The 16,335-nt window shown below is 43.6% G+C and overlaps 1 protein-coding gene across 16 annotated transcripts in view; it reads left to right on the plus strand.

The window, feature by feature from the left end:
* ADGRL1 (adhesion G protein-coupled receptor L1) overlaps positions 1-16,335 on the plus strand; it is a 133,678-nt gene that overhangs the window by 77,742 nt on the left and 39,601 nt on the right. For all 16 annotated transcript variants that reach the window (XM_083430695.1, XM_083430696.1, XM_083430697.1 and 13 more), the window contains exon 4: positions 8,860-8,969. In XM_083430695.1, the coding sequence (XP_083286821.1) occupies positions 8,860-8,969 (110 nt within the window). The remainder of the gene's footprint in view (positions 1-8,859; positions 8,970-16,335) is intronic.

Genomic DNA, 16,335 nt, shown 5'->3' on the forward strand with positions numbered 1-16,335 from the left:
CTATCCCTTACCAAATACTACTGAAACAGAGGCACCATTTACCTAACCGAGTTGCCATATTTTGCTGGTCTCCATGCCATCTACTGCTGTGTTACAAACAGGCATTCAAAAGGCGAAGTTTTTTCCAAACATGAAAGAAATAGTGTTGAAATCCTTACCCCAGAATCTTTTGGTTAAGCAGTATAATACCTGAGATTTAACATGAATCATACTTTCACTTCAACCAACCCAGCAAAAATACATTTGCTGAATAAGCACCACCCAGGAAAGGTTGGGTTGTTGTTGCTGTTGTTACTTTATGCTAAAGTCACCTTGAAAGAAGGCAGGCTTGGTTCCTTGGTAGTCCGTCCCACCCATAGGATTCATCCCTCACTTTTGCTTAGTGCGCCATGCGCTCCTGCAAATTTTACTTCCCTGCTGAGCAGGATTGGTTACCTGAATTATTTAAAGTTCTAATAGCAGTACTGTCACTAGCCATTTAAAAAATGATTTCATTTATTGTTAGTTAGTAGGATATAGTAAATAATGTTACTCAAGCACTTAGAATACAATTAAGTGCATCTACAGGCAGTTTTTCAGGCACTCTACCGCTGTGACACCCCAGCGAGGAGGTGCCACTGTTTGCAGTGCATTCCATGACTGTTTAATGCAGCTGAAATGCAAGGCTGGCAACTTGTCATGAGACAAGTGAGAAACGAATTGGGCTGCATTTGTCATTCATTTTGCCTCCACAAAAACAAAGGGTAGTTTGGAACTGGTTGCAAAGTATGTAAGTTTAGCCTTGGGTGTAGACTCATTTGCTGTGGAACTCTGAGAATCTGCTCTTTTATTTTTTATTTCTTTTACACAGTTTTACTGAAGTCCTCATGTTGTTATTTTTAAAAAACCTTGCATGTGGAGCATTTTTGCTAAATATGGATGCTGCTTCCGTTAGGGCAGCAAGAGGTGCATCCTTCATTTGATATGATTCTTAGCTTCTCGTTTTGAGTAGGAAGCCATTTGTGGCTTATGTGTTGCTCCTTCCTAAGGGAAACTGTTACCTGTGCGCGTGCAAAAGAAACACGCATGTCCCTTAAAACAGCCCTTGCACCAGTCGACCAAAGTACTTTCTAAGCCGAGAATTTAGGATGCAGTTTAGGAGTTCTGGTGGGCCACCCATAGAAACCCTCCAAAAATTGGGACAGCAGTGTGGGTGTTGTGCTCCTGTCTGACCCTCTGGGATTGCATCCTAAGTGCAGGAGCAGATAAACTCCATGTGAAATGTACATGTAGAGACTTGGTAAGTACTGTATGTAAAACAGAAGAATAACAGAGAATAGGGTGTGATATAAACCAGATTGTTACCTTTGAAGGGGGTGGGGTTAGAAGTTGCAATAAACACACATAATTCTACAATGACATGATATGGAATCTATTCATTTTTCCCTCCCCTCTTGTAAAAGCTTGCTGGGGACATTTGCCAAAAACCAAAGACTAGAGCTAGTGAAAGCACACTACATTCCTCAGGTACTGATTCATACAATGCTTTTAGGGGGCTTGCTTCATAGTGGCATGTATAATAATATATATATATATATATATATATATGCAGGTTTTGGTGTCCTCGGGTGTCTTCCCGTGTAAAAGTTGGGGTGTCTAGGCGACGTTTCGACGAGGTCTCACTCGTCATCTTCAGGCTGGTGCTTTCGGCTTCTTGTTACTGGAACAGAGCAGGATCTCAGTGTTTGAGTTCCTATAAATACTGTTGAGGAGGTGTGGTGTATAGCCTCCAATGTTCTGGGCAGAGAGGAGGTTCCCAGGCTAGTGTGCCTTTTCTTCTTTTGTTCCTTAATTACTTTAGGGATATCTTGAGTGATTTCTTGAGTGATTTCCTGAATCCCACTTAGGTGGGTCATTAGGTGTGGATTAGTTGCTAAAGCCTTCGTGTCTTGAACTCTTGAACTTTGTGAAGAGTTTTTCTGAGAAGATGGCTGTACTGCACTTGGTTGTGCTCTGGCTTGGCTTCGTGTATAGGGGCGAGCTGTGGTTTTGTGGCCTGTGCCAGCCAGATCTGTGTAGGGATTGCAGGGGGGTGCAGCATCCGGAGGTGCCACCCTGGTTTGGCTACTGGATGGTGTCTGTAATTTATCTGTGGAGAGGGTCTGGGTTTGGGTCTGGTGTGGTTGATTGGTGATGGCGTTCTGTGTGCCTCTGGATCTGGTGTCAGATTTTGTGGGGAGGGCTAATTTCCAGATGTCTGGCAAGCGGGATGTGTCGTCACGCTTGTTCATGTTGTGAGGGTGTTTCTCTATCTCGATGGCTTCCATGATTATTCTCTTGTGGTGATGTTCCATGTTAAAGAGCAATTTGGAATCTGCAAAATTAATTTCGTGTCCTGTTTCTTTCATGTGTTGGAAAAGAGAGGAAGTTTTTTCTTCTTTTTTGACGGCATTCTTGTGTTCTGCGATGCCGTCAAAAAAGAAGAAAAAACTTCCTCTCTTTTCCAACACATGAAAGAAACAGGACACGAAATTAATTTTGCAGATTCCAAATTGCTCTTTAACATGGAACATCACCACAAGAGAATAATCATGGAAGCCATCGAGATAGAGAAACACCCTCACAACATGAACAAGCGTGACGACACATCCCGCTTGCCAGACATCTGGAAATTAGCCCTCCCCACAAAATCTGACACCAGATCCAGAGGCACACAGAACGCCATCACCAATCAACCACACCAGACCCAAACCCAGACCCTCTCCACAGATAAATTACAGACACCATCCAGTAGCCAAACCAGGGTGGCACCTCCGGATGCTGCACCCCCCTGCAATCCCTACACAGATCTGGCTGGCACAGGCCACAAAACCACAGCTCGCCCCTATACACGAAGCCAAGCCAGAGCACAACCAAGTGCAGTACAGCCATCTTCTCAGAAAAACTCTTCACAAAGTTCAAGAGTTCAAGACACGAAGGCTTTAGCAACTAATCCACACCTAATGACCCACCTAAGTGGGATTCAGGAAATCACTCAAGAAATCACTCAAGATATCCCTAAAGTAATTAAGGAACAAAAGAAGAAAAGGCACACTAGCCTGGGAACCTCCTCTCTGCCCAGAACATTGGAGGCTATACACCACACCTCCTCAACAGTATTTATAGGAACTCAAACACTGAGATCCTGCTCTGTTCCAGTAACAAGAAGCCGAAAGCACCAGCCTGAAGATGACGAGTGAGACCTCGTCGAAACGTCGCCTAGACACCCCAACTTTTACACGGGAAGACACCCGAGGACACCAAAACCTGCATTCCTGTACCCGTGAAAATCTACGAAAGCATATATATATATATATATATATATATACACCCTGCCCATCTGGCTGAGTTTCCCCAGCCACTCTGGGCAGCTCCCAACAGAAAATTAAAAGCACAATAAAATGTCGAACATTAAAAACTTCCCTAAACAGGGCTGCCTTCAGATGTCTTCTAAAAGTCAGATAGTTGTTTATTTCCTTGACATCTGATGGGAGGGCGTTCCACAGGGTGGGCGCCACTACCGAGAAGGTTTTTATTTTGCTTAGCCTGCTTTGAATTAACAAGTTGTGACTGCTCTTGCGCACAGGTTTGCCACTCACTTAGTGTAACATTTTGCACAGAATTGTGTCTAGACAATCTGGGCATGTGGTAAACTGGTCTGCAAAACCAGTCAATTAATACATAGGTTTTTCTCCAAAAAGGGTTTTTCATGGCTTAATCTAAGCCATATTTCATTAGGGTTCAGTTCCAGAAAACATGTTTTTGGAGCCAGGGTTCAGCCGTGGAGCAAATATAGTCATTATAACATGGAAAACAGTGACTCTGAGCATGTGCTCTCTACACATTTGGGAGTATGGTCCTGGCTTTCAGGCAGCTTGATGCCTGGCACCTCTGTATTTAGAAAGTAAACACTGGGGTGGTCTTCATGGTTTTGGAATGAAGAAGAATGAAGAATAAAGAATGCTTGATTCTTTATCCCCACATTAATCACCAGTTCTGGTGCAGCATCTTGTTTGATTTTTACCTGTATGCCTTACACAGAAACATCTGCCTCTCTTTCACACACATACATTATTTGACTTAAGCAGCTGTGGCCTCTTGAACATCCCACTCCAAAAAATCCCATCTCACCTATTTTCACACAGCTCTTCACCTTTCTAGATTGGCAGAGACCCTGTAGGCTGGTGAGTGGCTTCCTTTACTCCTACTCACTTTTGCGAGTGACTGGCTGCTCGCTAAGTTATTTCTCCTTTTTTGTGCTTCTATCAAAATCCATTGGTGAGTTTCTTCAACAGCAACAGCAGCAGTGGGCAATCAAGAATCCCCGAGAGCTTTGAGGATTGCTAGCAGATTTTTTAAATGCAAGCTAAATCTAATTGCCCTTAGCAGCAAAACTCACTAATGTTTTAAACAATATTCAATGTTTAATTTGTTACCAATACCATTAGCAAGGCATTTACATGCTGTTTGGATTTTCATTTCTGTTACCAAATATTATCTACTAATTATACAAGCAGAGTTTCTGCTGCTAAGCAGCTATATCTGCTGCCTAAGCACTCATCTACAATCCATTTACACCACAGAGGAGACCTGTTGAAGTCAACAAATGAGTTGTAAACCGGGGGGGGGGGGGGGTCATAGGTTGTGGTGAGGGACTCATAGGTGGGGGGGGGGTTCATAGGTGGTACCCAGGGCATTTTAACCCCTGACTGAAACAAGGCCCTCAAATGATGCCTGATGGATCAGACAGCTGTTCCATCCAGACCAGCACTGTTCCCCACTGTGGCCAACAAGAAACCTCTGGGAAGCCCCAAAGCAGTTGTCCTTGTGTTCTGCTTGTGAGCTTCCCAGTACCATCTAGTTGGCCATTCTAGGAAGCAGGATGTTGGATTAGATGGACTGTTACTCTGATCCAGCAGGGCTCTTCTTAAGAATTTATATCAAGTGTTTATGTCAAGATAAACCACCCATTTGTTGTGGTCTGCATGTATGTCACTCCTATAGCTTTTGTTCCCAGGAAAGCAGCAAAAGCAGGAAATTTAATGAGCCTCCCTGGTAGGTTGTCATGTATGGCTGTGGAGCCATGTTTTCTTTGACAGGCTAATAGTTGTCCCGGCCTGGCTCAGTCCTATAAATTCCTTTCAGTGCCTTGAAACAAGTGGAGTAATAAGAAAAAATATTTGAATATGTACCTTTTTGCTATCCCTAATTATGGAGCAACCACAACCAGGGACCATGCAGCTAAGATTCAAAACCAAACTAATTGTTCAGAATTACCATATGATATGTTTCTTCCTAGCCTGTACCACTTCAAATTGTGGGTTGGCAATTACATGCTTGAATGCTCCAGCATTATTATTTTTTTAAACCCTTTCACATAGAAAATAAATGCATAAGGCAAAAGCCTGGCCTGGAATTCTTTTCCTTGGTGTACCATTCTTCTCCATGTGTGGAATTTTTGTTACGGGGAAACAGCCAAACTTGCAGTTCCTCTTCCCCTTTCCTCTCCCTGCATTCTGAAATGGCACAGTCCAAGGGGTGCTGTCACAAGTAGTACAGTCCATGCTAGATGAACTTTTGTAGGAAGGTCTTGCAGGTCAGAGGGTGTGACTTCTAAGCAGGTTTAAGCATTTGCACACTTTAAAAATGAATAAATGCATGTTCCTAAATTACTAGCATTTTGAGGTTTCTGTGTTGATATTGAACTACCATATTTACTTGAATCCAATGCTCACCTTTCTTGGCCAAATTACGTTGCAAAAATTAAGGTGCACATTAGATTTGATGGAACATTTACATTCGCCAGCAAATACTTTTTTTGTTGTTTCAAGGTTCTGAAAATTGAGGTGTGCATTAGATTCAATGGCGCATTAGACTTGAGTAAATACGGTAATTAATATATGGATTAAACAATGAGAAAATGGCAGAAAAGAGTGTGGCCAAAGAGTGTGCTAAAATCTTTTTAGCACAATTAGCCAAGTCTCTAGGTTTTTTGATGTGATATTTGCCATGAAGCCAGCTAAGAGTTTGAAGGGAGAGTTATAGAACAGGTAACAAGGACAGCTCAGGCAGGTTAGCATAAACTTTGATCCAGTGGAGGTTTGCACTTATTTTATAGTCATGATGCCTCCAAACATAATAAACATGTTCATCTTATGCTGCAATTATTTTACTTTCTCTCTCTTCAGAAGCTGAGCCATACTAAGTTGATAGGCAATTTTCCTGCCATTTCCAGTGCTAAGGAGAATACACTCTTTGCAGTGCAGTAGAAGTGAAAATTCCCAATTGGGATTGGTTTGATATGGTTAGCTTCATTCCTCTAATCTTACCTCAAATTCTATCACACATTGGGTTAGTTGAGGAGTGATAATGGCCATTCATGCCGGACACTGTCCGTAAGCACAACCCATGCTTACAAAACATTTATTTTTTGTTCACTGTTCCCCATGTAATGCTGGTGTTTAGACAGCTGAAGTTTCCTTGTTTTTGAGGATTCATAGTCTTCTGTTTCATGGGTGCAACGTTCTGTGAGCCGAAAGATGAACCCAAAGTATTTAAATTACTGCTTAAGATTTCAGAAACCTTTAAGTGGTGCCAAAGGTACTATATATTTTAATGAAGGTGCTGGATGCACAGTAAGTAAATGCCAAAAAAAGGAGGTTAGGTAGATGTCAAAGGTGCTGCTAGACAAACCCCAAACAAATGTAGCTTGTATAAGACTTCAAGATAGGACCTGTTTTGTTCAGATCAATATATGAAACCTCCCACTCCTGAGCTTTTTGGCCTTTCCTGCCTGACAGTTTCCTAGTCTCCAGTGTTCCCTCCCTTTCATTTTTTAACCTGCCAACAGCATGATGTTTTGCCTGTCTCTAAATCCTGGGTGCAGTTTTCTCCTTTGTTCGTTTCCTTTCCCTTTGTATCTCCTCTGCCTCTTACCTGCATTAGTCTCTGTGTGTGCCTCCCCTGACCCCTTTCTCTCCCATTCTTGCTCGTCTGCCCACTGCCTGCTTTGTCTCCCTCATCCTTCAGCCACTGTATTTTAGGGCTCTCTTAACTTCCCAAACCTCAGCCTCCCTCCCTGCCTGCCCAACAAATACCGCCTGCTTCTCCTTTCCTGTCAACAGCATATGTTCATTTGTTTTTGTTTTTCTTACCAGATTGTACCCAAAGTTGCGTGCATTATAGCAAATGAATAATAGTAAATACAAGAATCTAAAACATAATGGATGGTGTCTGCGCATAATGCTAAGCCAAACTATGGCTCCTCTCCCAGTCCTCTTGCTACTCTGAGCAAAGTTATGGTTTGGCTTAGTGTGCTGAATGGACACGAGCACATGCCACAAATTCAAGAGCAAACCTTGGTTGCAGCTCCTGGTTTGTCTGGAGTGAGACAAGCCCTGAGCCCGGGCTAAGATAACCATAGTTCACAGCACAGCAGCAGGGGGATGCGGCAAGGAGCACAGCAGCCACAACTTTCTTTGAGCGCATAGCCCAAAGATAAGCCATGCAGTGGATGGGCATTCTGCACAGCACCATCTGAGAAGGTGACTAGCTATTGGGTGGGGCTCTACAGAGCTGGAAGCGCCAGCACCTCAACTCTCATCCATCCCACTTTGCTGACAAACTCCGCTTCAGTGAAGCAGGTGGTGGCTGTCCTGCCCCAGGGGCCTGAGTTGATACCGGCTCCAGTTGCTTTGGCAGCCGACAGCCCCTGGGAGTCCCCCTTCCAACCTCCCTTGCCTGTTGCATCAGCCTTTCAAGGGAGAGCAGGTGGCAGGAGCTAACAAAGTGGGAAATGGGGGGCAGTGCTTCTTAGCTCTACTTCTGGACCTAAGCAAGGGTGAGAGGCTAACAATTCTGCAACTGGCTGTTGAGAGGACTGTCTGCTTAATCTGCCAGTTGTGATCTGGGTCAGTATGCTAAGAGAACATAAAAATAACCACCACATAGGGATTTCTGATTATGCAGGGGCCAGGTTATAATGTTATCTCCCCCGCCCCTCCCCGCCACACACCCAAGGATTGACTCGCAGTGGTGTGCAAGTGCAGGGTTTTCTTCCAGGATGGGGTGTTACTGGGTACCATTACCTGGTGCCAGGGGAGGGAGTGGCAGAACCACGTCTCACTGCTGCAAGACTGCATCCTGGTCTGAAGGTCTGTAAATCCTCAGTGATTATACGGTAGTTGTCACCTTGGGTGCTTGCACAAAAATGTATTTGATGTCGCCTTTGGACAAACAGAGGAATATGGTTCACACTCACATTGGTGTATGCAGACACTCATAAGGTTATGGACATGTACGAAAACTGCAGGTTGTGAGTTTAGCTTGAATTTGAGGAGCCATGATTGCACATAAATAAATCTGTCAGGTTAAAAGTCCCTAGGTTAAAAGAGTACTATAAAAAATAATACAATATACTGTAATAAAAAATATAAATATACTGATATATACTGATACTGTAATATAATACAGTATCACAACAATCAAATGTTGGTGACAGTCTTTGGCCCCATAACCAGAGCTAACACAGGCACAGAGCTGTGTCTGACATCCAGCAAGTCTTCTGCGGACAAATCCTGGAATGGGGTTAGTAAAGGGCTTCCTGTCACTGTATTTGGATTATCCGACCAGTAGTTGTGCCTGCTCACTGCTTGCATCAGCTTCATACCTGAGATTATAATCTGCATCCCAAACAAAATAGTGGTGCAGCAGTTTTTCAAAGATTCTAGGAAGTATTTGCAATACAGTACTAAGTATCAATCACTGCCACCTAGTGGTTTCCTTTAGAACTGCAGTTTGTGCCAGTAGCTTAACAACCTGCCCTTCTTTCTTCTCTTTCAGGTGCAATAATCGGACACAGTGTGTCGTAGTGGCTGGCTCAGATGCTTTTCCAGACCCTTGCCCTGGCACCTACAAGTACCTGGAGGTCCAGTATGACTGTGTCCCCTACAGTGAGTCCATTTCTCATTGAACTCTGATGCTTCATCTTATTTCAGTTACTGCTCCAAATAAGATTCCCACCTGACCCAGGAAGGAGAGAGACTCCACAGACTGGCCCCCTAATACACATCCAGACATGGGAATAGGATGCACCTAGAGGAGACACCAGCTAGACTGGGAACTAACCCTGACATTTTTGTCTCTTGTGCTGGAGAGGGGTTTCCAATGGCTAGAGTCGAAGTGGACTAAAATGCCAGGGTTCTGAGAAAAGAATTAATTCAAGTGGTTTGGGCCTTGATAACTGGGCAGAATGATTCCTGGTTTGTAATTCTGTCTCTTAACTCTCCATGTTTGGCTGATCATTGCCTTAGTTTCTCTTTCTTTTCTTTGTGTACCTGAGCCCTAAGGAAAGAGGACCCCAATAAGGCACAAGCTGGACCAGCCATAACCTTCCTCCATTTCAGCACCTGATGCTGATTTTAGCCAGGGTAGCTGCACCGGTAACAGGACTATTTCAGCATCTCTCCTCAACAACAACCAAAATCCTTGAAATTTTGAGCAATACAAAACCTCCACAGTAGCACAGACCCTCAGGAGAGATACTATCACTGTGTGTTTGAACCCCCACTTGATGGTGTATGCAAGGTGTCAGTGCTTGAAATACATGCTATTTGTGTGCACTGTATGTTTGCTTGTTTGTGATTGATGAGGATATGTGTGATTCTATAGCCTTTGGCTCATCCTTAGTATATGTACATACTCGGTGCATCAAATGTGGACAATAGACATGTATATTAGTACTTAACATGTCCTGGGTATATATGCATTGCGTCTGTGCATATATGGTCTGTATATCCATATGAATGGCACAGTGTATTTGTATGCACACTCAGTTGTATGACCATCTTCATGCTTGTGTGCAGTGCATATGCACAAACTCGTGTGTGTGTGTACACATGCATGTTTCAGTGTCCTGAAATGTGCTTCAGGGTGGTTCTGTGAGCCTTTGCATCAGGCAGTTGGTAGCAGAGTTGATATCTCTTCCAAAAGCAAAAAGCACAGCATTCTAAAAGCTGTGGCTATTATTACGGGGCTAGGGCAACAATTCATGTTTTGAATGTTTGTGGGTAGGTCTTGTATGTAGACTGGTATGATTGATTTTGTGTATGTGTGTGTGTGTACACCTCTGTTATAGAAGTATCTTTATGAATGCTCACATGGTGTGGATGAATTCCTGAGCACAGGGATGTAGATGGCTCTGTCCTTCAGTGCGTGCATGTTTTTTGAGTGTGGGCATGTGCGTTCTGAATGTGCTTGTGCCACAATTCCCATGTTTTTAAGCACAACCCCATCTGCATCCATACCAAGGCACCTGAAATGGAGTTTAGCACCAGCATTATTCCTTGGAAAGAAGGAAAATGGCATGTGGTGGGGGACAATCCTAAGAAAACCTCTCCGAAGAAAGCAGTTGATATGCAATTATTTTTCTCAAAACAATATATGAATTTTGTTTGTTCAAGTCTTCGGTTCATAGACTGAATTTGATTTTTCTGAGATGAACACTAGGAGTTGGTCACTACAGAGTGCAAGTAGCAGGAAAATGGTTAATGTGATGAAGGCCCTTTATCTCCTGGAGCCAATCTGCTTCATTCCTATTGATGGAACAAGCCTGGTGCTATAGCTGCCACTCCCTAATCAGGTTTCGTATGTTAGCAAACTGCCATGTCAGGGGGGTTGCAAAGGTGTCTGTTACTTACAATTACAGCCTTTATTCAAAAAGATTACTCCCCATTTCCAAACAGCCCCACAAATCATAACTGAAATCCCTTTCTCCTTATTGATGGCACCCCTTAGCAATAGCATTTTGATCTGGCAAGCCTAAATGCAATCTACTGAAGGGCTAGGCTGGTGGTGTCTCTCCTCCCTGGGTCAGCAGCTCATATGCCCTCCTCCTTTCCTTCTCTTGTGTTGCTTGGAGTGTTTGGGAGGTTTGTTCCTTGCCTTTGGTGTCTTGCACACTCTCCGCTGGGTCTAGGGTCCATGCGGGTGGGTCAGCCTCACAGGGTGTGTCCCCTTCCCCTCTCCGCTAATGCCCCTTTGGTTTCTCCTCACAGACGAAGTGGAGCAGAGCAGGGCAGGCGTGGCCTCTTAACCTTTTAACCTTCATTCCTGCCCCTTTTCCTTCTAGCTACCAGGTGGCTTCGAAACAAATCAACACTCATCTCAGGGTGCAACCAGTCCTGACCCCTCGCAGTTTAACAGCACTGGGGATACCCCAAACAGGCAAAGGGCACTAAAAGGCTGACCAGGATATCACCTGCATCGTGAAAGTGTCTGGGGGGAGGGGGCGGCAGGGATGGCATGGAGGATGTTGGGATCAGCTATTAGGGCAAATGGCCAGGAAGTATAACTGACTATGGCAGAGCTGTTGACACTGAGGGTGCCCCTCTCAGTACAGGTTGCATATCAGCACATTGGCAAGCTCATTCTTATGTTCCCATAAACATACACATGCACATGCTGATCCCCAGAACCATGTGAAAAGCTATGGACTTCCATGTCTGCATGTTTGACTAGTTTTGCAGGTGAGCATCCTCCTGCACCTGCGCATTGTCTCTCTTCCTCTCTCACGCAGTTATATATACATGTGTGGATGTATGTGTGCATGTACATATATTACTCACATGCACATATATATGGTTGCAGTCAAACATAGGTGAACAAAACACCGCTCATGCAATGTGGCTTTCTTGGCACTCTCTCGCCGCCCCGTCCCCCCTTCATCTCTTGAAAAGCTTCTCCTGAGGACCGAGGGGCCTTCTGGAAGGGTACATGATGGAGTATTTTTGTGGATGGGGAAATTAGAAGAATTTAACAAGGCTGCCTTGCATAAGCAGAATGCCTTTTCTGTTCTCAGCAAGACATCTCTGGATCCAAGCTGGGAGGACATTTGTATACATTGCCAGATATGTAAGCAGAGTTTGTGCTTGCTTGCATACTCTGTATTAACATACCCAGCTATATTTGTTCATATATATGCAGTCATACATGTAAACCCTCTTTCCCGGACTCATAAGAACTTTCATTGGTCACATCCTGCCATTCACCCATGGTTTCATAAGGCTTAGTTTGTGAATCTATGGATGGGTGCTATGGTCACCCTACCCTTGTCTCTTCAAGTAATGGCTTTGGTGTGGGAATCCTGGCTTGCATTAAGCCATAATTCCTGGTTATGTCCAATACAGGGAACTCTGGTTTAATGTTCAGTAAACAACTAGGCTAATAAGCCAGGATGGAGAAGTGCTTGTCCACAGTGAAGGAGGAGGACACATTCACAGTGCTTGTGTGCAGCTTTGTAAACCATGAAACTGTGGACAAATGTCTGAGCAAAGCCATTGTGTCTTCACTTAAAATCCAGGATCATTTTCACTATTCATTATATGCATAGCTGAGATAAGAATGCTTTTCTGTCAGTGTGATAGGATAGTTAAGCCCACAGTGTGCTCCTATATCCTTTTGATTCAAATCTACTAAGGCTACATTCTCTTCCCAGCTTATTTGCATAGCTTCTTTCTTCTCCAGAAGAGACAGAAACCTTCTTTCTAGCTTTACCACACATTAAGAAATACATTATTTCCTCAACACTAAATGTTTGGCATCAGTCTTAGTTACATCCAATGTTCTCCCTGCTCCTCGAGTCAGGACTCCTGGGTTTCAGTATGCAGGTGAAATGGAGCCAGAAGCAGGAAACAGTTAGCCCATTCTCAGATTGGCAGTGGCTGAACTGAGGAGGAATTTTCAGCAGTTCTCACCTTTAATTAGCACAGACCTGTTCCCAACTCACATCAGATAGGAGAAAGCATCACCCCTCCTGGATGTATCCTGCTTTAATGCTGAACCAGGGTGGCAGTCATGATAACCATGGTTGGACCTCTTTCATTGAAAAGTATCACGGCTGGGCATTTCATCCACAATGGTTTGTGCTGGATATGTAGCAGAACCTGAACTCAGCTCTTGCTACAATCATACCTCACTCTGCCTCTGTGTTTCTGCTGCTCCCTGTTGGCTGCCCTACCATGCTTCTTTAAGCAGGAGAGTGGTTTGATCCAGTGCTGTTGTCCTTGGGGGTCAGGGCTGGAGCAGGTGATGGAAGGGGAAAGCACAGGAAGCTGGAGACCCATGGGGAGAGGGGGGGGGATCACAGAGGGATGACAGAGGTGGGAGGGGCCTATGTTGCCAGACCCTTTTGCTTCCTTCCTTTGCAGCTGCCTCCACTCTAACCAGACACTGATCTTCCTTCCTCAGGGTCCAATCTGACATGTGGAAAAACAAAACAATTCATTTAATGTGTCTGATTTTTGGTTTTGGATTTTTTAAAGTGAATTGTTATTATTGTGTCAATATTTTTCAAAACGCAACCTCCCTCTCCCCTCTCTTCTGCCAGCTCCTTTCCCCAGCTTTCCCTTCTCTTCTTTCACTCTGTTTTCTGCTGCTTGCTCTCTTTGCTTTTTCTTAGGCCAGGGTTGTTCTTGTTACCAGGGGTATCACTAGTCACACTGGGAAATGGTTGCTTTTAGTGCCTGGATTCTCTCCTAAGAGTGAGTGGAGTTTAATGGGCTTTGCCAGGCAAACACTTCTGGAAATCAGGCAAAGTAGTGGGGACATAGGCAGACCAGTCACTTGATGAATCTGAGTGTAGGTGCTTGAATGGAAACTCCAAAATACAAACAGATATTTGGGGCCCAGGTCTTAGCCAGTCCCCCAAGCCTGACTGCAGCCTAAATAGATCTTACTAACTGTATCCATGCTGTGCAGATTTAGTTTGTACAGATTTAGAAAAGGCCCACACTGTCAGCACTTATACACCACAAGGTTGGAAACAAGACAGATCATTTTTAGGGTGAAGCTAAGATATAATTTTTAAAGAGAAATCATAGGAGGTTCTTTATCCTTGAGGTGAGCTTAGGTTCCTCCTCATTTGTCAGTTTGCATAAGAGACATATATTCTATCAAGCCAAATGGTGCATCCTTACCCTCTTGTCATGCTTTAGTCAGATTCCCCATTTTTTAAAAAAGTACCATAAGCACATGTATGTGTTTGGTTTGCTTTGTTTTTAATTGCAAAATGTCCCTGAGGGGTAGGGGGAGAAGCCTTGGTGAAATTATGCCAATCAGTACTGTCTACCACTGACTTTGGCAGGGTGGTTTGAGACAGTTATTGCTTCCTCTGTTGTGCACTTATTTCTTGTGCCACTAGTCAGGCAGGTTTTGCAGGTCTCCAAAACAATACAAAAGTGCAAAACCTTTCATATAGCTGTCAGGGGGGAAACTGTTGGCTGCTGACTAGCCCAGTGCAAACTAGTTTGGGATCAGATTCTTAAACAGTTTTAATCATCATGACTTCTCTCACAGCGACTTTGTGAAATGTCATCATTTTATAAGGTTGCTGAGAATGCCTTGTTAGAAGCTCCCCATCATTTTGGAGAGCTGCATTTCTGAAGATTTCTTGGTTGGAAGCCATGAAGTTTGAACAGGCTTGAAATTGGTTTAAATACAGAGGTGTAGATAGAGATGCCCATAGACATCGCTGGGCACAGCCAGGGGGAAACAGCAAGTCATTAGTGCTGCAAAACCATACTGAGGCATAGTATAGTTTGGCACTGATTAGGCTACGGCAAGAAATCTGTGTTCCATTTTGGGTGCTACTTTGAAAGGAAGATGAGGGGAAAAAAAGAGAAGCTGTTCAGCATCCAAGGAGAATAATAAAGAGTGGAGTTATAAGGAAGTGCGAAGGAGCTGCATATAGCAGCCGCAAGAAGAAAAGATTAAATGGAACATTCTTAACAGTCTTCAAATATTTAAATTCAAGATGTCAAATAGCAGTTGCTACTGCCAGTGAAGGTAGGCCAGAAATGAATGGTTCTAAGGAGGGCAGTAGAGCAGCTAAGCGTTGGAATAAATTTCAAAAGGAAGATATAGAGTCTCTTTCCTTGGGAGTGTTACAAAGTGGCTACATAAACATATATGGGCAACGATTTGGCACTCAATGAATACTAGACTCTATTTAAAGAGTTTTTGTCTTTGTTTATATGATAAACATTTATTCAAACTTCAGTATTTTTTCCTCTGCCCACCTTCAGTGTTGGCATAATTGGAGGCCCTAGCTGTTCCTGCCCACGTTGCTGTGGCCCTGTTTCCTTGACTACATTCATCATCTTTTGTGGATGTGGTCCCTCTTTCCCCTTGGTTTCCTCCCCACTCTTTCTCCTCCATCTCCTCTGCTGACTATGCTTCCAACTAGGGAGCCAGGGTGGTGTATGGCCTGCTGGGAAGTGGCTCTCAAAGAGCAGCCTCTGGGCCCAGCTAGCTTGAAAATTCTCTTGCTGACAGGGCCAGCAAACTACCTAGGGCATCGTCACTGATTCTGCAACTCACATAAGACAAGATGCATATGTGGACCTCAGTTTCCCCCCAATTCTAAATGAAGAGAGCCTCTCGTGCACACAGGAGACTGGTCTGTTTGTTCATTTGTATGAATTTGTGTGCTTCACATGCAGCTAATTCCAGAGTTGTTCATTCATTTGGGGGAAGAATGCTTAAAAATGCAGTAGAATGGTCCCCCCTTTTTTTCTTTTCTTTTTGCTTGGATTAAATTTGTGCATAGCTTGTTTCACCCTTATCCTAGGTTTGCATGGTGGGTCAGGCCCCATTCTTTAACTGGGACATCCAGTTAAAGAAGGTTAGGATTCTGAAACCTATTTTCTCTTAGATGATTTAAGAGACCACAAACCTAGCCAAACATCAACTGAAGTGCAGTGGATTCCTTTCTTTTTAAACAGACCTTTCTTTTATTTCCCACTCGTTTCCTAGGCCCTTGTGTTATACAGGCCTGACATGGACAATCTGTTTTCAAATTAGTCCAGAAAAAAGCCTGTCTGGCATCCATGACCCTGCTTGCTTCAGTTTCTCAATAAATCATAGTCTTATAAAGATTCATTTTTATACATACCCCCTAAAGCAATCCAGAGCCGTTATCTCCTTTACATACATGGAGAGCTCAAGTCCACATATGCTCATAAATGATGGTTATATGGTGACACTCTGGTAAATCATGAAATGAAGTTCTGGTCTTCTGAGCCACAAAACGGCTTGTCTATTTAATTTTTCATTCCTTTACTCGGTCCAAATTATGTACAAGTCAGCACAAATCTGGTATCACTTGTATGTTTATTCTGACTCCTGGCATCAACTCCTTTTCTAACTTTCCAGGGCCTCACTGACCCGGACAAGAAAAATATTCTGTCTGGGTTCATTTTAATGTTAAGATGTCACTAAAGTCACAAAGTCCTTCAGAAACTGAATAAAATTCTCAAATTA

The sequence above is a fragment of the Podarcis tiliguerta genome, assembly GCF_965153285.1.
Source record: "Podarcis tiliguerta genome assembly, chromosome: 2".
Taxonomy (NCBI): Eukaryota; Metazoa; Chordata; class Lepidosauria; order Squamata; family Lacertidae; genus Podarcis; species Podarcis tiliguerta.